General features: G+C 46.0%; 1 protein-coding gene across 8 annotated transcripts in view; it reads left to right on the top strand.

The window, feature by feature from the left end:
• DMTN (dematin actin binding protein) overlaps positions 1 to 26,926 on the top strand; it is a 48,282-nt gene that overhangs the window by 1,493 nt on the left and 19,863 nt on the right. For 4 of the 8 annotated variants that reach the window (XM_027865212.1, XM_027865211.1, XM_027865210.1 and 1 more), the window contains exons 2-5: positions 7,749 to 7,927; positions 25,584 to 25,638; positions 25,980 to 26,054; positions 26,294 to 26,449. In XM_027865212.1, coding sequence (XP_027721013.1) covers positions 25,621 to 25,638; positions 25,980 to 26,054; positions 26,294 to 26,449 — 249 coding nt within the window. In that variant the 5' untranslated portion in view covers positions 7,749 to 7,927; positions 25,584 to 25,620. Of the gene's footprint in view, positions 1 to 7,748; positions 7,928 to 10,238; positions 10,291 to 10,339; positions 10,595 to 11,963; positions 12,119 to 25,421; positions 25,442 to 25,583; positions 25,639 to 25,979; positions 26,055 to 26,293; positions 26,450 to 26,926 lie in introns of those variants that run through there. The other 4 variants (XM_027865208.1, XM_027865206.1, XM_027865207.1 and 1 more) reach the window with 4 other exon arrangements.

Genomic DNA, 26,926 nt, shown 5'->3' with positions numbered 1-26,926 from the left:
CCCCCCAGGTGTGACAGACTGGCTTAGGGAGCTGGGAAGGAGGTGTGTGTGCTCTAGGGCTGCCATGTAACTGGGGGGTGGGGAGGAGAGAAGGAGAAAGTTCATGCAATCCCTCTGGCTTCTACTGGAATTTGAGACTTTCTTTAAAACTCTTGACTGGCCTGGCCTCCCCCTACTCCCTCCCTCCCTCCGGTTAGAGACAGCTTCAAAGGTGGACCCGGGGGCCTTTGTGTTGCCTCCGCTTTCTTCTCTTCCTTTCTCTTGTCCCCTCCCTCTCTCCCTCCCTTTCTCCCTCCCTCTCTTTGACGTCCCCAGCAGAGCCAGGCCTCTGGGGGCCAACTGGAGAAAGCTCTCACTGTTTCCTTTCTTGTTTTTTGAGGTGAGACTTGTCTGGGAGGGGCTGGGAATTGGGGGGGGTGAGGGGAGGAGGGAGGGTTGAGGAGGAATGTGCAGAGTGTAGTAAAGGGTGCAGTCAAGGGTGGTATCTCCATACCACCCCCACCCCTAGAAGCCTGGGTCCAGGACTGTCCTTGGTAGAATTGGGAAGGACACAGGTCTGTTTTTGATGGCCCTTGTCTCTACTTTCTATGCTCTTTTCTTTTTCCTTATTCTCAGTGTCCAGTGTCATCATTGTAGTATCCCTCATGCATTGGGAAAGTATCTGATAAACATTTATTAATTTAAAAAAATAATGATGATCACATAGTGTTTTAAGGTTTGCCAAGAGCTTTACATCTCATTTGATAATAACTTGAACAACATTAAATGTATTTTAATTTGCCCCTCCCAGGAATTTTAAAGGAGACACTCATTAATTCATACACCAAACATTTATAAAGTGCTTAATCTATGCAGGTCACAGTACCAGACTCTGGGAAATAGAGATGACCCCTGCCTATAGGGAATTTACACTAGGGATGGGGGTGGGGAACTAGGGAATAAAGCATGTACTAAGATAAGGATAACACAGGGAAGGATGTGATAGGGTAAAATCGAGATCTGGACAAAGTGTTCCAAACAGAATTTGAGGAGGGAGCAGAGTCATTCAGGAAGGCTGTACCATGGAGGAGGTGGCATCTAAGCTGGGCCTAGGAGGAAGAAGGAAGATAAGAATTTTGGAACTTTGGAGATGAGAAGAGAGTTCATTTTGGGCATAGGGGTTAGCCTGTCCAAATGCACAGAGGGAGTAGGAAGATAGGTGGTGCCATGTTAAACTAGCTAATACTCCAGGCCCTCTGTAACGTCCCTATCGTAAATGACAGTAATGTGAATGAAGGCTGGAAAAGTAGGTTAGAGTCAGACTGTGGAGAGCTTTTAATTCTAGGCTAAGAAATGTATAATTTATTTGATAAATAAAGGGAGTCACTGAAAGTTTTTTTTTTTTGAGATGGGGAAATGGCATGGCCAGATCTGGGCCTTAAAGATTATTTTGGTAGCTCTGTAAAGATAGACAGGGGAGAGGAAAGAGATTGGCTTAGACAGACCAGTTACGAAGCTATCACTATACTCTAGATCAGAGGTATAAGGAGGGCATGAATTAAGGTGGTGGCAAAGATAAGTGGAGAGAAGGGGACAAGTGCAAGATGTACAAAGGGAGAGTGTAATAAATCCAAATCTCTAAAGACGGACTTTCAGTCATTGTAATGATCAGTTGTTGGAGTTTGTTTTATTTTTGCATGAAGGCGTGGTGTGTTCCTAGAACACCTTGACCACTTTTCTAGGTGATTCTGTGCATAAAGAAATGGTACTCTTGCTTGGTGCTGCCTTAAGATGCTAGGTAAAAGGCATATTTGTTACAGTGGCTTTGTTTTTCTTTCTTTTTCTTCCCAATGGAGGAAGATGGTAAGTAGAAAAGAATAGATTTTTGCTAATTAAAAGAAATAATTGGGCAGCTAGGTGGCACAGTGGATAGAGCACCGGCCCTGGAGTCAGGAGGACCTGAGTTCAAATACGGCCTCAGACACATAACACTTACTAGCAGCAAGTCACTTAACCCCAATTGCCTCACTTAAAAGAAAAGAAAAAAAGTAAAAAAAAAAAAAAAACCCCACAGCTTTTAAAAAGATGCTAGGCAGACAGAGCCAAGACTAGGGGTGGGTAAGCATAAGCTATTACACATGGTGTAGAGGGGAACACAAGAAAGAGACTTTTCAATACAATCTTTTACAAATGGACATTTTTAATTCAAGAAAATCTTATGGTCTGTTGGTCATTTTTTTGTGATAAATTACAATCGTGATTGTACTGGTTAATAAAAAAGCTGATATTTACTTAGCACCTTGAAATTCACAAGGTGCTTTATACAAGTTATCGTATTTGAGCCATAAGTGTTGTCTCTCATACAGATTCTGTGAGAAAGGTACTACAGATTTTATCCTTTGGGAAGACAATAACTAGGGAGCCAGTTTTCAAAACTTGCTGAGGATGCGCAGATGTCTTGTTCCAATCCTGTAAACAGATTTAGAGGTTCAGAGGAGGATAGCCTGCCAAGACCAGAATAAAGGACCAAAATCACCCTAGAGAGAAGAAGCCAGTATTATGGAAGGGGCAAACAAGAGCCAGCTGACTACATCCCAGTGTTATTACTTATATGTTTTCCTACATAATTTCTTTTTTTTTTCTTTTTAGGCAATTGGGGTTAAGTGACTTGCCCAGGGTCACACAGCTAGTAAGTGTCAAGTGTTTGGTCTGAGGCCGGATTTGAACTCAGGTCCTCCTGACTTCAGGGCCAGTGCTCTATCCACTGCACCACTTAGCTGCCCCTTTCCTACATAATTTCAAGGAAGCAAACTTAGATTTGATGAAAGGAAAAGTTTCCTAACAATTACATCTATCCCAAAGTAGAAAGGATGGTCTTGAGAAGGAATGGGTTTCCCCTGATTGGAGAGTTTCAAGGCAAGGTTGGGTGATGATTTCATCAGCTACGTTGTAACAGGAATGTTTGTTTATGAAGTGCACTAGAACTCTGAGATCCCTTCCAACTCTGAAAATCTATGTCACCTGGAAGAGGAAATAGACAAGTTCTGTTTGGCCCCAAGTGGCAGAACAGAAACGGTCAGTATGGTTCTGCAGAGGCAGATGTAGGCTTGATGTCAGTTAGAGCTGTCCAGAAATGGAATTGGGTAGAGCAAAAGGGCCTCTAGCACAAACTGAATAACCACTTCTCAGAGACAAATACAATGGAAGTCTCATTCCAGTATAGCTAAAGTTAGATGGGCTCTGGGTGCTTGGCTGCTCTGAGGCTGTGAGGCTGTGCCCTAACTATGGTTAGTAATAATATCACATTATAATGATGCATCCACCTGGTTCTCCTGAGGAGTTCTGAAGCACACTATAGGAAGGAATCCTCTTTATCCTCCAGATATCCCAGGTAGGCAAAGAGAAGTCAAGACAGGTAGATTAAAAAGGAAACTCACAAGAGGGACCCCAAAGGAAAGAATTTTCTCAGAGTCTCGGAGCAACTCAGAGGCAGAGCCGGGATTAGAAACCACATGTTGAGGAGTGGGGTACAGCTAGGTAGCAAAGCGACTAGAGCACCAGCTCTGGAGTCAGGAGGAACTGAATTCAAATGTGGCCTCATACACTTACTAGCTATGTTACCCTGGGCAAGTCACTTAACCCCAATTACCTCCAAAATATGAGAGAGAGAGAGAGAGAGAGAGAGAGAGAGAGAGAGAGAGAGAAACCACATGTTGGAAGCCATGTGGAAGTTCTAGAGCCAGCCTCTACTATTTCTGCAAGCAGAGTTCTGGCATGCTAGTAATGGTACCTAAGCACCTGGCCAAACAACACATATTTATTGAATATCTACTGTATCCACTGCATAAGATACAGAAATGAATAAAACAGTCCATGCCCTTGAGAAGCCTAGCTTCTGTTGGGGAGAGAAGATTCCCGAGAGTTATGACTATAAAGTAATCCTATATAGTCTCTCTTTGTATTGGGGGAAGGTCAGAAGACATCACCATGGACTGAAGTAGTCAAGGAAAGCTTCCTGATGGGGGTGGGGGAGACTCCAGCTGTTTCCTGAAGGATACTTATTAAATGAATGCATTTCCATAAGTTAATGAAAAAGGAGAGGAGTAAGGAAGACCTACTTGGGGAAGCAATCTCAGGAGCAAAGGTTTGGGGACAAAAAAGCATCAGGCTCATTCTGGATTGAGTACACCCCACTGGCTACCATAAAGGGTTTATGAAGGGGAGTAGGGAGAGAAAAGTAGCCTGGGCTCGATCCTGGAGGATTTTGAATGCCAGGAACCTCTTAGAGACTCAGTTTCCTCATATGTAAAATAAGAGGTCAGAGTAGGTCTGAGGACCTTCCCAAAATGTCAAGATTCTTTTAATCTATGTCCTTATCATGTTGGGCAGTGAGAAAGATTTTTGAGCCGGGGAGTGACATGATGAAAGCATTTTTTAAAAAAAGAAGATGAATCTGCTAATAGTATACAAGCTAGCTTGGACAGGGAGAGACAGTGGTGGTGGCCATGGTTATGAAGTCATTGAGCTAAGTGGCTAGGAGGTGGGGGATTGAGGTGTGGTTCTCTGGATCACTTCCCAGAACTGGCAGAGCCTACCTCTGACCCAGGGCTTCTCACAGCCCAGTGCCTTGACCACCGACCCCATGCTGCCTATGGGGCCTACGGTTATTGTGAGGACAAAATGAGATAATGGATCTTTAAATGCTCTGCAGATTGTAAAGCAGGGCACACATGTTTTATTAACGACAAAAACAATGATTGGGTGAGTGAGAACAGGGAAGGCTATGAGCCTGTCACTGGACTGTTTGGGAGTTTTAGAGTCATTCTAACAAGCTGTCGACATTTGGCAAACGTTTAAATCCCAATTAGTTTTTGGTCTAGTGGAGAGACAGTGAGGAAAAAGCACTGGGTTTTGAGCCAGAGAACCTGGTTTTGAATTTTGGTTCTGCTTTTCCCAACTGTGTGATCATGATCCAGTCACTTCCCCTCCATGGGCCTCAGTTTATTCATCCGTGAAATGAGCGTTGAGATAAGTGGTTCTCTAACTTTTTGGTTCCATCACCCCTTTGTACTCTTTTCTTTTACTCTTTTATACTCTTAAAAATTATTGAGGGTCCCTCAAAACTTTTGTTTATGTGAATTATATCAGTATTTACTAGAAATTAAAATGTCTTAGTATTGTTGTGAAAATAGTTTTGGTGTCATTGACCCCCTAAAAGAGTCTGGAGGACCCTCTGGTAGTCACCAGACTGTACTTTGAGAGCTATTGGACTAAATGGCAGCTCTAAATCCTATAACCTAGGTCCCTGTCCCTCCTCTTTCCTCTTCATTTCTCTTTGCCCAATATCACAGGTGCTCTGAACACTTTTTCCTGATTAGATAGCGCCCAAGATTTTATAGGCAGAGCCTTAACTACTATAGAATGGATGGGCTTGGCCAGGGCTAGGGAACCTGGGGCCTCAAGGCCGCATGTGGCCATCTAGATCCTCAAGTACAGTTGTACTTGGGCTTGGCTATAGGGCACTGGTGTCCTGTATGCTCTCTTCCATTGACTGAGTAAGTGAGAATAGCTAAGGCTGTGAGCATATCATTAGAATGTTGATCCCATTTTGACCACCAGTGCCACCCCAATCCCCAGAAATCCATTCCCTTCTTAGGGCCATCCTTCCTTCTCCCTCCATGGATATAAGGGCCATCATATTCTCTGGGAAGCAGACTACCCTCTTTCCCAACATAACTCAACAGGCAGTTGGACTGTCCTCTCCAAAACTGCCTATGACCACTCCTACCACCTTATATCTTTTGTCCTAGCTAGGGCTGTAATAGTACGCCATCAGGATCTAACCATAAGCCGAAGCTACAGGTGTGTAACTGACTGTTACCAGGTGCCATGATAGCCAATTTGGGTCAATCACAGATTGTAATTTTAAATAATCATTATGCCATATCCACATAGGTATCTGATCATGTCCCCACTATTGAAAAACTTGGATTCTTTTTCCCTACATCATTCTCCCTTTTCCTCCTCCCTCCTCCCTGGAACCAAACTCGGTTAATAGTTAATATTTAGCCTCCATTAGGGAAGCTTCCCTCCTTCCAACCTCCCTCAGCAGGGCCTAGAAAGCCTTGAGAGGGGGATGGGAGAGGGGGCAGGAGGAATGTGTGATAGGCAAAGGGGAGCACTGGAGTGAGACTGGGTTAGACTGAAAAACCCCACTGCGCAGGCCTAGGCCCTGACTCAGGCCTGAGGCCAAAGTGAGCAGAAGAAGCCGAAAGGGAGCCAAGAAAGAGGTGAGTCTGGACAGCTGGCATGAGTGACCTTCCTCCTGGCCAAAAGAATCAAAGACCAGGTAGGGACATCTCTGAAAGGGGGAGGTTCTTCACAGAACCCTGGATTTGGCCACTTTGGGATGGCAAGTGCCCCTCCTTCAGACCACAGGACACTAGGCTGCCTAAAGCTTCATTTAGTCCCTAGGCCAAGTTTCCTGTATGTTCCTAAGGGAATATACTTAACTGGAAGGTGAACTAGATGCCTTCACCAAATAGCCCCCAGATCCAATTTGGATGGGATGGGGGGGGGGCTCAGGGTGGAGAATAAGATCCCGTGGAAGGGCTGACTGGCTCCACCCTTCCATGGGAATTTGTGCTTCCCAGGACTGCTCTGCCAACCACCCTGGCCTCTGTCAGAAGCTTTGAACCAGGAGAGACAAGGGGGAAAGGAGCAATTTGTCCTCTTCATTCAGCCAGCTAGAGCCCTTCCTTCCCAGGAGAAAGAGAGGGAGGGAGGGAGGGAGTTGTTGCCAAAGACAGAAACAGAAAAAAGAGAAAATCTTACACAGGCATGGGAAGGCCCATTCATAGCTATGAGATGGTGGATTCTGGGGGAAAGGGAATGACCACCCCTCTTTGCTCAAGAGCCTCTCCCCCTCAACTCCCTCTGGGAAGCAAACACTACTTTTCATTCCAGTAATGACCTTGGCAGTGTGCAGCCCACGGCTGTGGTCAGCAGGGGGAGCCCTGACTCTCCAGCCCCTTTTGCACCCGCACTTGCTCCAGAAATGAACGGATGGTCTTTTCTGGCAAGGGGGACATCATCAGGTTCCTAGAGTTTGGGACAGGATAAATATACTCGCCCCGCTATAACTTTGTTTGCCCCTTGCCTAAGTGGGAATTGAACAGGAGGGGGGCCTATGGGATTGGGACAGGGTGGTCTTCGGGACCCCCCAGCCCAGCAATCAAGGCAGTGAGAGCTGTGATGGGATGGGGGAGGTCAGATGGTATCCTCAGCTTCATTTAACATTTCAATCAGAATCACCACTCTGTCCTGGTCCTGGTCATGTTGTCTGCGCCCATATCTCTGCCAGTCTGAGGTCACCTATGGGAGCATCTATTTGGTTGTGCTATTAAGTACTTATCTTTGTACCCTATTCTCCCCACTACTTTTGAACAACTCTACTCCAGGCTTTCTATCCCCCATTCCCTCCAGCCAACAAGCCCAGTCCTCTCCTCTCTTTGGTCCTGAAATGAGGGTTCCCAGGAGATCACCCCAGGAGCCCATCCCTTACCTCAAAGGAGGTTTAAAAAAAACCCAAAACAATAAAAAACAAGAGGCAGGAGTGAACAAGGAAGGCAGATTGATTGCCTGGGACTGACTAGCTCTTCCATACCTTCCCATCGCCATCCCTATGATTCTCTCTCTCTCTCTCTCTTTCTCTATCGCTCTCCCTCCCTCCCTCTCCCTCTCTCTCTCCCTCCCCCCCCCCCCCCCAGGAAGAAGAAGCAGGAGGAGCTGCCTCCTCCTTGCTGCTGTTGCTACTGCTGCTGCTGATCTGGCCAGGAAGTTGTCGTGGCAACGGGAGGCGGGGAGGAGATGCACCGAGGGATGGAGGTCTGTGTCACCGCTGCTGCTACTGCACCTCAGCCCCATGCTCAGGGGCCTTGAATTAAAGGTACTGCAAGAACCCCATCCCCCTACTTCCATCCTTTTCCTTCATCCCCCTACCCCCCGCCCCCAACCCCAACCCTTGCTTCCCTCCCACTTATGCTTCTATTGACAGAGAGAAATGTACTCCCCCGACCTTCCTCTTTCCCTCCTGCCACCACCCTAGCTCCCAATTATCCCTCTCACTCCAGGAGCAGGCTGCCCTCTGGGTGTCAGCCTCTCCCAGCCCCAGAGGAGGCTTCCTGGTTCCATTACAGTGATAGTTTTCAGGAAAGGGAAAGAGGTGGTCTGAGGAGGACCTTGGGGTGGGATGGTAGAAAGGCTTAATCCCAGGCTGCTGATGATAGAAGGCTGCCTGGTTCTTATTCTCACATAAAGGCTAAGGTATGTGCATGTGGGTAGTTTTTTCAGGCGTGAGGTAGAAGCAGGAAATTGGGGAAGAGGGAGGTATATCCTCCTAGGCTTCTAGGCAGAAGGCCACCTATTTCTTATATGCCTCCCACTGTTACTGATACAAGCTCTGATTCAGGGCGCTGGAAGGATAAAATTGAGGGAAATGGAAGGCAAAGGCTGAGACTTCTTATCTTAAAATAAAAATATTGTATTGCCCATTCCTAGGTCATCTCCACCTTTCCTAAAGGTTATGTCCACCCACCCTATTTCAAGGGCTTCATCTGTTCTCTTAACCTCCTTTTCCCCCTATTTAAATAGATCGGGCTTTTCTTTTCTTTCCCCAGGTTTCCTCTCCACATTTCCACACACTCCTCTATCTTCTCTCACCCCAGGATTACATCCACCCTCACAAGCCACCCAGTTCTTCCCATCTCATTCATCTGACTCTTTCCCCCGCCTAACTCCTCCTCCCTCTTATTGAATATGCCCTATCCCCTAATCATGCCTCCAGACGTCTCTCCCTCTTTTTGCCTTCACTACTAAACCCTTGAGAAGAAGAAACATTTCCCCTAGATGCTTGGGACTGGATACCCTGATATTTGCCATAAAAGCGCCCCAAGACCCCTTCTTCAGATCCTGGGTTTCCTGGACAACAATTGCTACTATCTACGGACTAACTGTGGGCAGCAGTTACTAGGGCAACAGTGGGGGATGTTGAGGTAGACAAGTGGGGGTGGAATGAGAGAGGAAGTTTGGAAAACTGGCGTGAGGACTTGGAAATCTGAGCCCCTGGTCAATCCATGACCTAGCTGAGCTGTGCCCATGTTCACTCCTGGCAGGTGGGAGAAAGGATGGGTACAAAGGATTCTTTATCTTTGCCTCAGTTTCCCCAGGCTCTTTTTTTTCTGTGAGCCTTTACTGGCAACCCATGAATTTTTTATAGTATCTGAAAGGGACAAGGAGGGAGCAATTCCTGTGGCCTGGCACTAACAGAAATGTTCCTGCTTTGGGTTTGGGTTTGGGTTTTTTTGGAGATCACCTGATCCTCTGTATATACAGGGAGGCAAGGGAAGGAGAAAGCAGGCCTGATAAGTAATAGGGCCTTTCCAACTCATTTTACTTCAGCTCTCAGGTGTAGGTAGGGGGTTTTAATTAGGTGGGTAGGGCAGCCTAGGACTCCAAGGACCTTGAGACGTTCATCTTCCTTTAATTCCTGAATATCTCTAGCCTTCTCTTCCTTCACCCCCACCTCTACCATTGCTCCCAGACTACCTTATGCCCTGTGGCATGTATAGCTGTACCTGACAGGGCTGTGTCTCAGTAGTGCTGCCCATCCTGGAGAACTCCCCTGCTGCTTTTAGGGGTTGAGTAGGAGAGGGACTCTCCAGGTGTTTGAAGGAGAAAGACATTTGTTCTCGCCCTGAGGCTTATCTGGGGCTGAGGTGCTCCTGTCCGTCCCAGGACAGGCTTAGTCCAGGGCTGGAATTGTTCATTTCTTTGTAAGGATACTGTGTGTGTGTGTGTGTGTGTGTGTGTGTGTGTATGTGTGTGGTAAAAGAGGAAAAATCGACAGTCAGATGGATGGACTGGTGGCTATGGGAATTCTGCTTTGTCATGATGCTGAGCTAATTCTCCTCTTGTTCTGAAATGGTCAGAGCCAGCAGCAGAACAGGGGTGGAGGCAAGCTCAGCTCAGGCATAAACTCCGATGGAGAGCACACACACACACACACACACACACACACACACACTCACACACTCACTCACTCTCCCTCTCTCCCTCCCTCCCTGCTCAGGCCCAGACACATGCTATCAGCTGGGGGTGGGGGAGCTTGGAGGGTGTGTATGGAGGAAACCAGTCAGCCAACCAGCCAGCCAGCTGCCCTGCCTGACAGCCAGATACCGGCTCCCCAGCATCAGGGGACCAATTCAAACCCAGAGGTCATCCCGGCAGGCTAAGAGGAGCCAGGGAACATGGGTGAGAGGGGGCTGGGGGCACGGAAAAGATATAAACCTGCTTAGCAAAGACTAGCCACCCCTTCTCCTGACTCCTACCCAAAACACCCACCCCCAATCTGGCTTTTTTTCCTGTTATTTTTATTTTTATTATTATTTTTTTTACTCTGGAAAAGCCAGTGCCCATTTCCCAGGAGAGACGACCATTACTTAGGTAGATGAATAAAGGGAGGCCAGTGGATTTGTGTTTGATCTCCCCCTACCCCTCCCCTGGATCCCACCCAGGACACACGGCTATCAAGGGCCCTGGTGCTGCCCAGGAGGAGGTAGGTAGCACATTTCCCTTCTCTCACCCTTGGTGGGATGCCTCTAGCCAGGCAGCAAGGCCCATTAATGTATGCGTGAAGGGAGGGAGATGGCTCTGAGGACCTCCCCGGATGGACTGCATTGAGATGGGGGAATGAGAGAGTGGCTGGTTTCCTTGGCATGGCGATTGCCTCTTATTTTGAAGGAAGGACTTCTGGATGGGCCATTTCTTGGAACAGGCTGAATTGTATCTGGATTTGGCCTTGAGACCCCCTTGAGAAAGGGGGTCTGCAGCTTGGAGGGGAACCTAGGACTGTGTGATCTCTGCCCTAGCCACAGAGCATCTGTCCCACCCATCTGGATAAAACTAAGCTGCTTGCTCTGGAGTGACTGGGGTTGTTGGGGTATGGGATTGGATGAAAAGTGTTAGCACCTTTTTGAATAATCTGAAACTTAACATCCTCCCCTCCCCCCAGGGACATCCCCAGTTAGGTAGCAGCCTAAAGCTTGGTCTTGTTTGCTGTAGGTTTGGTGTTCCCATTTACAAAGGTGAGGGGTTCAGCGGGGGGCCCCCCCTCCCCAGCTTATCCGTGGCTGTTCCAGGCCACTCACAAAGAGTTAACTTACCATTGTGCTGGGCCAGGGCTAGTTGAGGAATGAGGTTTTTAGAAGGGTGAGGCTGCAGGCCCTGACCCCGTTGCTACTTGTTATGTTGGAAAGCCTGAAGTACATTAAAAGGGTGGGGGCTAAACAAACCCTTAGGCCCAGGAAGGTCCCCAGGGCACCTCTGCCCTACCCTGTCCTTTCTCTCACCTCCTCCCCATGTCCTGCTGGGTAGGCATGGTACCCATTCCCTTTCTCTTGTCTCCAGTTCATTGTCCTACTTGGGAATATCTGGAAAGCTAGAAGAAAGGGGATCCAGGAGCAAAGGAAGCTTTGTGTGCTATGGGGGTGGAGCAGCTCAAACAATGAACACTTATTAAGTGCCTGCTGTGTACCAGGTACTGTGCTAGGCACTGGAGAACTCTGTGAGAGTGTGTGTGTGTGTGTGTGTGTGTGTGTGTGTGTGTGTGTGTGTTTGAGGGCAAATGTAAGCACGTGTTGTGGATGCCTGAGGGGGTGGGTGGGTGCCAGGGGAGTGGGCGTCATCTGAAGAGTGTGTCAGTGGAGTGTGTGGGTGAGTGCCTGTGCTTGTGATATGGCTATGCATCACTACGTATCCCTGTGTGGCGTGTTATGCAACAGCTTGTCAGCCTTTGCATTGGTGTGCATGGAATGTGTTGGCCTCTCAGACAAGCAGTCAGTCAACAAGCATTCTTTAACTGCCTACTATGCACCAGGCACTGTGCTAAGCGCTGGAAATACAAAGAAATGTAAAAACAGCGACCCTGCCATCAAGAAGCTCACATTCTACAATACATCAGTAACTCTGTGCGTTTAAGAGACACGCAGAGCAGACGGGATAGAATTTCAGAGGCAAGGCACCAACATGTCGGTCATGCTTACTTCATGGATGTAGATGTACTCACATGTGTGTATAACAGGTACATTTATGTGTGTGTGTGTACTTGTGTCTCTGTGTGTGTGCATGTGTGTTTGTACAAAAACCCGGGCCAGGATAGTTTAAAATCCCTTCTTTCTAGCTTCATCCCAGGGATGCCCCCAAGGCAGATGGATTTAGGCCATGGGGGGATCATCCCCAACACATCCTGGGCCCCTCCCTCTCCCACAGTAGTAATCAGTGCAGCTTGGATAAGTGACACTATTACCAGACAGTAGTGCCAGCTATAAATAGGGGCTGGAAGGGAACATGAGCACCAGAGGTGCTGAGCACTGAACAGAGCAGGGGAGGGGCAGTGAGAACATGGTGGAAAGAGGAGGCCTCTTCAGGGACAGGATATAGGACCCTAACTTTGACCATGGTCAGCCTCAAGTGGAAAGGGTCTTCCATAGATTCAAAAATGACAGAGGTCACCTTGGCTGTTTTTTGCATTTCCCTCCCTCTCCCACCTACCACCATCCTTCTGGAGAGCTAGTTACTAAAACCCCAGGGCAGCTGGCTGCTAGGTGAAGGTCCAGGCATCTGGGTCTGTAAATGCCCATGTCATCTGGCCACTCCTCTCTTCTCACAGACTAGAACTAGAGTGGCCTGTTGGACATGGTGTGTCAGGCCCAGAACAGCCCCAAACCCAGCAGATGGAGGTGCATGGGGATGTTATGGAAAAGAGAGGAAAAGAATGAGGCAAGAGGAAACAGCTGTGTTGTTTTCCCCAAAACGGGGGAAAAACAACAAACTCTTGATGAAAGCAAGAGACTGGAGCTTAGTTTTGCATTGGTGGCATTTCTGGTGACAGACAAGAAAGTACATACAGGGCACAGGTCAGCTACTACCCATCCCTAATCACACAATGAGAATGTCACTTAGATCATGCCCTCCCCCCACCAGCCCAGGGTGCCATTTTGGAAACTTGTGACCTAGCTGGATTCAGTCTTTATTTCAGGCATCCAACTGTTGCCACAGTAACTTGGTGGAGAGAGAGCCTGGGAGAGGGTGAAAGGGAAACCGGGAGAGAAAATGATGAAAGAAAGGGAAGGAAAAACAGGGGGAAAAAAGGGAGAGAAGGGAAAGAAGAAGAGGATGAGAGAGAGACAGAGCAATAAATAAGACCTTGAGAAAACTGGACAGGAATACCAAGGGGCAGAGCTGCTCCTAACCCCAACAGTTGTGCTCATGTGGACTAATTCCTAATTTTTTGACTGCCGGTGTGGGCTGATTTCATGCCTAGCCTCACCCTGCTGACACTACAAGGGACCAGGAGGGTGTGGTGTACATATGTATACGCATCTCCCCTGAGTTTCTTCCTGGATATGCTGCTCCAATATACCACCCCAGGGAGAAAGTTGGGGAACGGAGGACATGATAGAAGGTATTTCTTTAATTGGAGGAAAGTTAAACTAGATGACAATAATAACTATAGTATTATATATAGTATATATGATCTATATACTATATACATAGTACATAATATATCACATATAGTCTAGTATAGTAATATAATATATATTGTATATATATATATATATATAAAATATTGCACATTCCTTACAACAGTTGGGGAAAGGGGGAAGAGTTATATAGTATAGGTACTATTATCATCAAAACTATTTAGCAGAATGGAAAGTTATCGGTCATTCAATAAGCGTTTGTTAAATGCCTATTCTGTTCCAGGCACTGTCTAGGCTGGATATACAAATACAAAAGAGGGAGTCCTTGCTCTCAATGGGCCTGCATTCTCCTAGGGAATGGGAGGTTAAGTGACTTGAACAAGGTCACACAACTAGCTGAGTGTTGGGACCTAGAGTCAGGTCTCCCGACTCTAAGACCACAGTTCTTCCCACTACACCTGTCTCCAAAGTCCCTTCCAACCCTGAAATGCTTGAACTTGTGTTCAAGTTGGCCTTTTGCCTCTCGTCATCCCAGAGCCCCTGACTGGGGCCTGTTCACTCCATGACAATACTGAGACCCCCATCCTTCAGTGAGAAGTCTGGCATGAGTGCCTGGGAGGGAAGAAACCTGGGAGGCCGGTGTGGGTGGGTCTTATCAAGGCAGTGTGTGGGCCTTGGAGGTTCTGGTTGCCATAGAGATGGGTGGGTGGCTTGAGTTACCGCTTGGCTGGTGTCTCAGATAAGGAGGGAGGAGCAGGAGAAGAGGGTGAAGGCTGGAGGAGGAAGACAGAGTATGTGTCTGAGCTGGAGAGAAAAGCCTGGGACGAGAGAGAGAATAAAGGGTTTAGGAGAGGTCCTTTCCGGCGTCTGGCCTTCCTTCCACTAGGCTTCCCTCCACCACTTCCTTCTATTCCTGCCTTCCTGCCTGAAGCTTGCCCTCCAGCTCTCTAGGTCTCCCGGTCATCTTGTCCACTGGTCGTTACTAGGTCTTTAGAGAGAAAGGGAGTATGTATGTAGGGGGTGTGGGCAAGGGCAGCCATGCTGCTGGAGGTTATGTTAACTCATAAGATACCGAGTATAAGGGTGAAAACGCGCACATGCATGTGCAAACAGGGCCAGCGCCCAAATCAGGCAAATCAGGCAACAGTGTCGAATAATCAGCCAAATGCTCGACTCATGAGTCGAGAAGATCCGGCTTTGAACCTCACCTCTAACACTAGCTGTGTGACCTTGGGCAAGTCACTTAACCCCTGAGCCTTAGCATTAAAGCTATAAAATGAGGATTATGAGACATGCAATAGCTACTCCACATTGTTAAAGCACTTGGTAAACTTTGAATGAGTAGCTGGGTCACTAAACTCCTTTTTGAGCTTTAGTTCCTCATCTGTGCAACTCAGATGATGATACTATCTACATTATGTGCCTCATGCAGAAAGCTCTAAAGATCAAATGGGATGGTAGATAGAAAGAGCTTTGTAAACTTCAGAAGTCAGTCAGCTGTTATTAATTCACGAGACACTGAAATTATTTGGGAGAAGATGTGAAAATGTGCGTGTTCTGTGTATAAACAAGGCTGACCTGATACTATGGTCCCAGTTGCTTACGTGATTTGGTGTGAGGGGCTCTAGAAAGACCCCCCCTCCAGCATCTCCTTCACAAATGTCAGGAGTCCCTAAAATCAAATCATTCCTTTGGGTTAAGACCAGTTGTGTTCTCAAAGTGCCATTCAAAGATGACTGGGCAGTCTCCAAGAACCTTTCTAGGGGTCCATGAGGTCAAAACTATTTTTATAATAATAATATGTTTTAGTTCTAATATGGTAAATGTCAATAGATTATCTCATATAAACTAAAATTTTCTTAAGGGAAAGCTTCTCAATTTTCGAGAATGCAAAGACATACTGAGACCAAAAAGCTTGAGAACCTGGTCCCTGGTTTTTAGGAGTCCTCAATTAAAATGCAAATACTCCTGAAAGAGTAATTCATTACTTTATTATCAACCATTAGCACCTTAAGGAGGATAATTAATCCAATTACCATCTCTACAGAAGGATTTGATAAAGTCCTTCAAACTAATCACCCGAATTTCTGAATTGGAAGGGAGCTCAGCCAACCCCTAGTTCACCCAACCCATACCTGAACAATAGTTCCCTCTCTTAATGGACATTTACATAATGCTTTATTACATATTACATATTATATATTATATATATTATCTCATTTGATCTTTACAGCCATCTTGTGAATTATGAGTTTCATTGAAGCAGAAATGGAGGGTCAAGAAAGATAGGTGATTTGTCCAGGGTCACACAGCTAGTAGCATCAGAAGGGATTAAATTTAAGTCTTTTCTGGCTCCAAATTTGGCATTCTTTCCACTATGTTGAACATGACTCTACAACAATTCTGATAACTAATCATCTGGACTTTGGATGGTCCCTCCTGCCTGGAGGGACCCATCTTCTCCTGAGGAAGCCCATTCATTGGGGGAGGGTAATCGAGGAGGGGCAGTTTCAATTGTTAAGGAAATATTTTCCTTATATCAAGCCTAAATCTGCCTCTTAGTAATGTGTAGCCATCTCCCCCAATTATACTTTTTGGGGCCAAATGGAACAAGTCTAGTAATTGTCTCTTCTAGTGACAGCCTAGCATGTATTTGGAGATGGCTCTCCTATCCCCCTGAACTTCCTTCCTATTCAGCAAGCTAAGTATCTTCCATTCCTTTAATCAATCCACATGTGACATTGACTCAAAGCTCTTCACCATCCTCATTACCTTCCTCCACACACTCTCAAATTTTAAATTTAAGTTTAAATCCAGCCTCAGACACTTACTAGCTGTGGGACCTTGGACAAGTCACTTAACCTGTGTTTACCTCAGTTTCCTCAACTGTAAAATGGGGATAATAATAGTACCTACTTCCCAGGATTGTTGTGAGGATCAAATGAGATAATATTTGTAAAGTACTAAACACAGTGTCTGGCTCATAGTAAGCACCATATAAATGTTGTTATTATCATTATTATTATTCTCGACTGTCAAGTAAGAATAATAATAGCACCTACTTCTCAGGGTTGTTCTGAGGATCAAATGAGATGATAATTATAAAGTGCTTAGCACAGTGCTTAGCACATAATATGCAGCATATAAAATCTGGCTATTATCATTATTGCCTTAAAGCTTGTTAATTTCCTTCCTAAAATGTGGTGCCCCAAATGGAACATAGTATTGTGGATGTGAGGCAGCTGTGTGGCACAGTGGATAAAATGCTGGGCCTGGAGTTAGGAAGACTCATCTTCTGAGTTCAAATACAGCCTCAGCTGTGTGACCTTGGGCAAGTCATTTAACCCTGTTTGCCTCTGTTTCCTCCTCTGTCAAATGAGCTGGAGAAGAAGTCGCTCCAGTATCTTTGCCAAGAAAATACCAAATGGGGTCACAGAGAGTTGAACATGAGTGAAAAAACAATTGAACGACAACAAAACAACATTGCAGATGTGACCTGATGAGGGCAGAACACATTGGGACTGATTATCAGCTCCTAGTTCCTAGAAGCTTTATCAAATCAGCTCTTTTTGGTGGCCATATCACACTGTTGACTCATTTTGAGCTTTCAGTTAAGTAAAACCCCCAGATCTTTTTCAAACAAACTGTTAAATTAACCATTCCTTCCCTCATGTACTTGGGAAATCTATTTCTTGAACCCAAGCGCAAGGTATTACACTGGATCCTTCTAAAATTTCGTCTTATTAGAGACAGTCTTCTCATGTGGTCAGGTCTGTTTGTATCATGGCCCTGTCATTTAGCATGTCCATAATCTCTCCTACCTTTGTGACACCTTCAGATTTGCTCAGGATGCCATCTAGACCTCTGCCTAAGTTACTGAGAAAAATGTTCACTAGCACAAGACCAAGCACAGATCCCTGGGGCACCCCATGGGAGAACTCTTTTTCCAAGTTGACGAAGAACCCTGAATGAAGAAGTTAACTTATACCTTAATACTCATTAATATTAATACTTAATGTCTCCTACTCCATTGAGACTTTAGTGCATAGTTAGGGTAGTATGCTGGAAAGAACAATTGATGCAGAGTCAGAAGACCTGGGTTCAAATTCTGATTCTGCTACTTTCTACCCTAGGAGTTTGAGGAAATCACTTTGCTTTTCTGGAGCTTAGTTTCCTGATTTATAAAGTGAAGGCGGTTGGGCTAGATGACCTCTGAGGGCCTTCTAAATCTAGGTTCTGATGATGATCCTTTGATATTATGGGGCCCTTCAGGAATTAAGATACAGCACAGGGTTATTTTTATGAACATGAAGGGGAAGTGATAAATGGGGAGGAGCCATTGATTGGGATTGTGTGGAGCACATTCTCCTAGAGGGTGGCCTTTAGTAGCTGGGGGCAGTTCTCCACGTGGTGGGTTTCCTAGAAGAGGAAAAGCCAGGAAAAAGGAGACAGAGACAGACAGAAAGATAGAGTCAGAGAGAGACAGAGAGGCAGGGAGGGAGAGGGAAAGAGACAGAGAGAGAGAGAGAGAGAGAAAGGAAAGGCTTCTTTCTTACTTCCTAATTTTGCCTTAAATTGAAACTTTGTGAGCATGTTTCTATATGAATATGGGAATGAGAGCTTAAATGAAGGAAGGGGTAGGGACCAGTGAAAAGATCATGGATTTAGACCTAGAAGGGGCCATCAAGTCCCAAGCCCTTCATATTACAGGAGAGAAAACTGAGATTCAGGGAGGCTAAGTGATTTGCCTGAGGTCACATTGGTAGTAAGGGGCAAAGCTGACATTGAAACCTAAATCTAGTGCTCCTTCCAGCAGCATTCTAATGCAGACCTCCCATCCCAAACCTGTTACTCAGCTGGAAGCATTTAGTACAGCCTAAAACCTCAGAGTCACAAGGGTTTGGGTCTCTTGAATGGGTTTAGGCTAAGTGCCAGAATATCCTTAGCACTGTGAGAATCCTTCTCCTGAGAGGTAGAAATTGATAACAGGCTACTTAGAGGTGGGCTTGGCTTAGAGAGGTGCTGGCGTTTCTAGACTGCCTCACAGAGATGATGCTGTCCAAAGTATAAACGCACAGGGTCAGACTTGAAGTCAGAAGAGGTCTCACGGTCCATAACCTGATCTAGTCCCTTGATGTAGCTGGAGAATCTGTCTTCTCTACCCTTATTTACTTCTTATTCCATTCCCCAAGACATCTACCCCAAACTTTCTTTTTCATCCCCAACAGGTGAGCTAGCCTCCTACCTCAATGAGACGATCAAGTTATTCAATGTGAGCTTCCTCAGCTTCCCTACTGCATTTAGCAAACCTTTCCAACATGATCAGTCACCCTCTCTGAACTCCTTTCTTCTACTCTGCCACTTTGGTGAAAATGTTTTCTTGGAGATCACCAATGACCTCCAAGAGACTTCCCTTCTGTAGGAGCCTGGGTGATCACCTCCACTCATCAAATCCAGCTACTGCTTCTCAGTCTTTATTTTTCTCCATAGTTTTTGAAACTGTTTATCACCCCTCTTCTAGCTAGATATTACCCCCACCTCAATTTCAGAAACACCATGCTCTTGACACATTTTCTTGACTTTTCTAGCTCCTCATCTTCTTAACACCTTAGTAAGGTTAGTCCCTACAAGCCTATCTTTGGTCCTCATCTCTTCTCTATGAGATAATATTTGTAAAGCACTTAGCATAGTGTTTGGCATAGAGTAGGCACTTAATAAATGCCTCTTTACACAGACTTCCTTTGTAGTGTTATTCACTTTCATGGCTTTAGCTACCACGGATGCAGATGGCTTCCAAATCTAGAACTCCAATTTGGGTTCTAGATCCAGGTTTCTAGTCGTCTCTGCCCAGCTGTCCCCACCAGCACCTCCAACTCAATGTAGGTTTTCAGGACTGAGCTTTCAGCCTCTGTCCTTGAACCTGCTCCACTTCTGGATTTTACCACGTCTCCCTATGGCTTCACAGTTCACCATGCCTCTGGTATACCTGTCCTTGAGGCAACTGGATGACATGGTAGATAAAGTGTCAGACTTGGAGTCAGAAAGACCTGAGTTGGAATCTTGTCTTGGAGACTTCCCAGATGGATGACCCCTGGCCTGTCACTTTAACTTCTCAGCCCTAAACCTGCACTCAGACTTTTGGAATACCTTGTACATATGTAACACTTTGCAAACCTGAAAGTGCTATGTCAATGCTAGCTGTTATTTGCTTTCACTCTTCCTCCCTTGATTCTCGCCTACAGTCATTTACTAGGTCTTATTGAGGTTAGAGCTGCAACATGTTTCAATCTGTTCCCTTCTTTCCATTTCCTCTGCCATTACTGTACTGCAGACCTTTATAACTACCCACGTGGGGGAGGACTGGATTCTTGGAATAACTCCTTACCAGGTCGTCTTGTCTCCCTTTTCTCCCCATCTCAACCCATCCCAAATACCAGAATGATCTTTCTCATGCTTAGTAGCTTCCTGTTGCCTAGCAGATAAAGTTCAAACTACTTTGCCTGACAGGCAAGACATGCTGTAACATGATGAGGAGGAGGAGTAGGAGGAGGATAGCTAAAATTTATATAGGGACAGCTACGTGGTGCAGTGGAGAGAGCACTGGGGGCCTGGAGTTGGGAAGACCTGAGTTCAAATCCAGCCTCAGATACTCACTAGCTGTGTGACCCTGGGCAAGTCATTTAACCTTCTTTGCCTCAGTTTCCTCATTTGTAAAATGAGCTAGAGAAGGAAATGGCAAACCACTCCAGTGTCTTTGCCAAGAAAACTCCAAAAGGGGTCACAAAGAATCAGATACAATTGAAACAATTGAATAACATTTGTATAAAGCTTACTATGTGTCAGGCACTGTGCTAAGCATCCTCACAACAACCCTGCAGATGGCTTCCAAATCTACAACTCCAATTTGGGTTCTAGATCCAGGTTTCTAGTCATCTCTGCCTAGCTGTCCCCACCAGGTGCTATTATTATTCCCATTTCACAGGTGAGGAAACTGGGGCAAGCATAATTTAGGGACTTGCCCAAGGTCATACAGCTAGTAAGTGTCTGAAGCTGGATTTGAACTTGGGTCTTCCTGACTCTAGGCCCAGTGCTCTATCCACTGTGCCACCTAGCTGACTTCATATGGTGCAGCCTTATCTCATGTTATTCCCTTCCTCCAACAATTACATTCTTCTTTATTTTTGTAATCTCTTCCCACTTTGTCTTCACCCATTGAATTCCATCTCATTCTCTAAAACCCAATTCAAATGCCATTCCCCTTAGAAATCTTCACCTGATTCCCCAGCTCAGTAATGACCTTCCTTTTGAGACCCCCCATAGAACTTGGTTTTAGACTCTTTCGTGTACTCAGCATGTAGCACTGTGGACCTTAACTATCTGTGCTGGTTTCTCATCTTGGATTAGAGTGTTAGCTCCTTCAGAGCAGGGACCGTCTATACTCTAAAGATTCTCTCTTCTCCTGAACCAAGCTCCCCAGTGCTCTGGCCACAGTAGGTGGGTGATAAATGTTTATCCCATGCAAATGAGCTGACAGAGTGCCCTTTCTTTTGTATCTACTCTCTCTGTCATGCTCTGCAGTGACCCTCAGATTGAGAGAATGCCTAAGGAGAGAGTCTCATGTCTGTGTTTCTAGTTGCCCATCTGGGGCTATGGAAGCAAGCAGGTGGAGAGTCACGGGTTGGGGATTGGCCAGTGATCAAGAGAGAATCTTCAGAGTCAACTGCCCGCTGAGTGCCTGATGCTAAGGACTGCATGAGTCCTTCATTTTCCTTGGAGGGGAAGGAGGCTTCGGTAGAGGTCTTAGCCCCTTGACACGGGCACAGCAGAAGCCGGAACTTAGAATGGAGTCCTTCCAAGGACCCCTTGTCATTCTTCTGTCTTGAGTCCAGATCTTCCTTCAGTAAGTCCCACAGAGAAGAGAAACAGTTTCCCCATGGGAAGTCTGATGAAGGTCCAGTCAATTTAGTAGATATTTATACATGTCTAACACTTTCTGAGGCCCTAGAGAGGATGAAGAAGATCTACTACTCTTTCTCCAGCAGTTTTATAATCTGATTAGGAAGGCAAGTTATTTACATATATGATTATTTTGTTGTGGTGTATAGACTGTAAATGTTCTTGTCTTTCAGAAAAATTAAGAACTGGAGTAGTTTGGGAAGGCTTCAGGAAGGAGGCTGGGACTTGAGCTAGGCCTTAATGGACAGGTAGGATTTGGATGGTCAGAGGGAAGGGAGGTAAGATGGGTAACTATATGAGCAAAGAAAGGTATATAGGTAGAAATGAGCAGGACTTTTTGAGGGGGACCAGAATGGGAGTGGTCTGGTAGGAACATAATAATGGGAAGAAAAGTTGGCAATATCCAACATTGTGGTATTTCTTCCATTGTGATTATCTGTGTCAAGGGATGGATATAGAAAAGCTTTCATGGCAAGAACTGTAGGTGAGAATGTTTCCCACTTACCCATGTACCTCCTGTAGTTGCTAGCCCCTTTTCTTTGCCTGGCTTTACCTAAATAGTTGGACCAGCCACGGCTCCTAGCACCGTCTTTAATCAATTGAGTATATACTTATAATATTGACAATCTGGAAAGTGCCCAGAGAGGACAAGTGGAATGGTCAAAGGCCTTGAGTATATGTCACATGGATCAGTTGAAGGAACTGGGTACCTTTAACCTGGAGAAGACTCAAGGGAAATAGGATAGCCATGGTTAGTTATTCTAAACACTGTCATATGGAGTAAGAATTAGTCTTGTCCTTTTTGGCCTAAGAAGACAGAACCAGTAGAAAGGATTGGAAATTACAAGGAGGAAAATTTAGGAAAATTTCCTAACAAATAGAGTTGCAGAAGGGGTTGTCTTAGGAGGTGGTGGGTTCCTCTCTTGGAGGTCTTACCACGTACTGGGTATGTTATACTGGGGCTTTCTTTAATGTCTGTGTTGGACCAAATAGCCACTGGGGTCCCTTCCAACTCTTTTTTTTTTTTTTAGTGTGGTAATCGGGGTTAAGTGACTTGCCCAGGGTCAGATAGCTAGTATGTGTCAAGTGTTTGGTCTGAGGTCGGATTTGAACTCAGGTCCTCCTGACTTCAGGGCCAGTGCTCTATCCACTGCGCCACCTAGCTGCCCCCCCAACTCTTATATTCTGTAACTCTGAATCTGCTCTTACCCAGGACTGTGTACCTTATTGGGGATGCAAAGATGTCAGGATACAGTTTCTGCCTTTAATGAGCATAACATAATGATAGATAACATTAATTTCTGTAAATATGTGTGTGTGTTTGTGTATACACACATATATTATAGTACTTTATGGTTTAGAAAGCACTTTCTGTAGAAATATGGATGGAAAGCTAGCTCTGGGTTTCTTAATGATACCTGTATAATAGCGCTTTAAAATCTGCAAAGCACCTTAGCAAGTGCCCTACATTTACTAGCTGTGTGATAATTGGTAAGACACTTAATATCTCTGAGCTTCAGTTTTCCTTATCTATAAAATGGAGATAATAGTACCTATATTTACAGGGTTGTTATGAAATTCAGAGATGTCCACAAAGGACTTTGCAAATGTTAAATCACTCCATAAATGTCAGTTGTATTGTGATTTCTACCCCACCCCCAAAATATGGTCTGTGTCATAGGTAGGGCCAATATTCTTATTCCCATCTTACTGATAAAGAAACTGAGGACCAGCCCAGTGAAATGATTAATGATAGGATTTTAGGATTTAGAGCGGGCACCTTAAAAATCATCTAGTCCAGTTCCAACTTATTTTACAGGTGAGGAAATCTAGTCCCAAGGTCACACAGGCATTAAATATGTAGTAGAACCAGGATTTAAACCTAGGTCTTCTGACTCCTAGGTCCTCTGCTTTCCCCCTGTGCCATAGCTGCTCCCCTATTTGATTGGAGAGATAAGACTAGCTTTTATGAAGCAATTAAAAAGCCAGGCGAGACAACATATGATTAAGTGCTAAGTGGTGCAGTATTGACGCTAAGAGCAATTGTAATTCCGGGAAGGGAGATATTGATGTGGGATCATCTGGTTAGGCTTCAGTGAGGAGCTGGGAGTTGGATTGGCCCTTGAAGATTTATGAAGCATATAAACAACAAGTAAAGGAGGCATTTTGGACCCTGTCTTCTTTGGATTCAGGCTGATAGGAACGCTTTTTTCCCCTTCCTTCTCAGGCCTGGTCCACAGTGAGTGACACAGGAAAAAATGTCACAGTGAGTGACACAGGAAAAAATTATGACCAGTTCTCTCCTCCCCAAATTCGAGTAGTTCATAGAATCCCAGAATCTCAGATCTAAAAGAGAGCACAGAGGCCACATCCTTTTATTAAGGAGATTTGTTCTATGAAGTTTGGTTTGAGTGACCCTGGTCAAGTCACTTAACCCCAATTGCCTCACCAAAAAAAAAAAAGTTTCTGGTTGAAGTTTGGATTCAGTCAAAGGGCCACACTCAAGGACCTAGAGGGTCACATGTGGCCTCCAGGCTGCCGGTTCCCCACCCCTGGTAGAGTATTCCTAATTCCTACCTGAATAAGAGTCCTCTCTTAAAGACTACCCCAACTTTGCTTGAACACCTCCAGTGACAAGTTACTCACCATCTCCCACTTTGGGATAGTTATGAGTGTTAGATGTTTGCAACGTCTAACATCCCTAAATCTCCCTCTAAATAACTCATTGCTCCAAGTTCTGCCCTCTGGGGCCACAAAGAGCAAATCAAATGTCTCTTGTGCCTCTCAGATACTTAAAGAACACCCCCTTCAGATACTTAAAATACCCCCTCCTCTTCCACCCTCAAGTGGTCTCTTTTCTAAGCTAAAAATCTCCTTCCACCAACCCTCAGGTAGAATGCCCTGGAGACCCTTCTGGGTCCTGGTTGCCTTCCTCCAAGTGCTGTCTGGCTTCCCAATGACTTTCCTAAAATGTAGTCTCCAGAATTGAGCACTACAGTGTATGTGTGGTCTGATCAGGGCAGACAGTGCAAGGGGAACGCTGCCTCCTTTGCCTGGATATGACGGCTCTCTTGATGGAGTCTAATATCAGATTAGTTTTATTGGTTGCTATGTCACCCTCTTAGCTCCTGTTGAGCCTCTAGGCCTCTAACAAACCCAGGTCTTTCTCAGAGCTCCACTGTCTAGCCACACCTCCCCCATCCTGTGCTTGTGAAGTTGATTTCTGCCCTTCCTCCCTTGTCTGAGTGGCCTCTGTAGGTACTGCTGATATTCCATCGGGTTATTCCCTTTCTTGGCACTCAGTAGCAATCTGGGAAATAGGAAGCAAAGGGGGGAGGGGTTCTTGGCTTTGAGGGGTGCTGAGGGTATTGAGGTTAGTAAGAGGAGAGAGATAATAGCCAGGATGTCTGAGAGGGAGGGTGCTATAGAGACGCAGCAGGAGGGCACCGGCTTCTGGAGCTGTTGAGAGGGGGTAGTAACAGGATCCTAGGTGGGCAGTGGGTTAAGAAACTATTGGGAGAATGGGGGCAGGTACCTCAAGGGAAGTAAGATGTTGAGGCCAGGAAGCAGGACCTATACTCCTGCAGTCATTTCCTCTCCAACCAGAAAACAATGGCTCAAAACAAGTGTAATACCCCACCCCCTGCTATCATCCTTTCCCACCCCTCCCCCAGTGTACGCTTTCTCTTGGATTGAGCCAATGGAAAGGTTGAATCAATGAAGCCCCTGGCTCTCCTCTGCTGGAGCTTGTGGACCTTCCTTCCCTTTCATTGGAGCTAGTCCTAGACTCACCTAGACCCTGAGAGAACTCTGGCTAGGGATATCTGGTGCAGTGACAGTCTGCCTCCCCCTTCCCTTTCCATCCCATTCCCATGATTTTGAAGATTCTCCCACAGAGGAGGTTTTACAGACCCCCCCTTTTTTTCTCCTCCCCCCAAAGGGATGTGGAGCTCCTGGCTTTGCTGGTATGTGCTTTCTGCCTCCTGCCTGGCTGAGCTCCATTGAACTCTGAACTCTGGGGCTGCTGGGGCAGAGTCGATTGACACGCACTTTATTCTCTCTCCTCCCCGTCCTTGTTCCCCTTTCTCACCGCTCCCCCCTCCCCAGGCCTCTGTGAGTGATCCTGTCCCCAAGATCCAGCTGCATGGAACGGCTGCAGAAGGTAGGAAGCAAGCTGAGGACTCCATCATGCCCAGTCCCCACTCCCAGGGAAGGGGAGAGGCAAGTGAGGGAGGGAGTATATCGGGGGGAGAGGATCAGGACCAGGGTTTCACCAGCCTACCTGCCTCACTAGTTTGACAATCATGCCACCTGGTGGTTGTTCATGCCATAGTGGCCCAATTCCAACACTACTGCCTACATTTTTTTAGAGAATAGATTGGGGGTGGGGGGGAGTGGTTTAGTAGAAGGTGACCCTCTCTGTCCCCAGTTCCCACACCTACACCTCCCCTCATCCAAGCCCTTCCCCCAGACCTCTGTTCACCCATGTCTCCCACTTCCCAGCAACTGCTCACCTCCCCTGGGAGCGTGAGCTCCTCCCGAGATTCCAGTGTGCCTGGCTCTCCCTCCAGCATTGTGGTGAGTACCCAGCCCCAGCCCTGGTCCTCAGCCCCCGCTAGGCGTGTGTTGGGGGTGGAGTTGGTCGAGGGGGTGAGAGGTAGGTTAGGTACCCAGGGAGTTTCTAGCCCAGCTGAGGTCTGAGCCTCTCTGGGATCAGGAAGGTGAAGCACAGTTGGTGTGGGCTATGTCTACCTGGGGGTGAGGGGACCCAGGTACCCTGGGTAACGAGTCTGGTCCTGTCTTGTCTCTCTATTCAGGCCAAGATGGATAACCAGGTGCTGGGCTACAAGGACCTGGCAGCAATCCCCAAGGACAAGGCAATCCTGGACATTGAAAGACCAGACTTGATGATCTATGAACCACACTTTACATACTCCCTCCTGGACCATGTGGAGCTGCCTCGAAGCAGAGAGGTAAGAGTGTGTGTGTGTGTGTGTGTGAAGAAATGCTCTTTTGGGGGAAAGAAAAAAAAAGTAATAGCCTTCATATAGAGCTTTCAGTCTTGTAAAGCATTTCGAATCTATCTCATTAGATCCCATGAAACCTGAGGTACATGTTATTTTTGTCTCCATTCTACAGATGAGGAAACTGAAGCTGAAAGGTTAAGTGACTTGTCAAGAATCATTAGTGTTTGAAGCTACCTTTGAACTCATTTCTTCCCAACTTCAAATTTAGTATTCTATCCACTTTGCTACCTAGCTTAATTGCCTCTAAAAAAAAAGTGATTTTTAGAAGAAACTCTTATTGTATCCTGTGTCTAGGCAGGAGACAGATTTAAGATGATGAGAAATGGGAAATGTGCCCAGGGAACTTGCATAGAGAAGACAAGCTGGATTGGGAATCAGAGGACCCTGGCCCGCACCCCTTATTACTTGGCCTTCCTTGGGCAA

This window comes from Vombatus ursinus, unplaced genomic scaffold, assembly GCF_900497805.2.
Source record: "Vombatus ursinus unplaced genomic scaffold, bare-nosed wombat genome assembly UNPS02014778.1, whole genome shotgun sequence".
Lineage (NCBI taxonomy): Eukaryota > Metazoa > Chordata > Mammalia > Diprotodontia > Vombatidae > Vombatus > Vombatus ursinus.
This window is presented reverse-complemented; position numbering and strand designations above follow the sequence as displayed.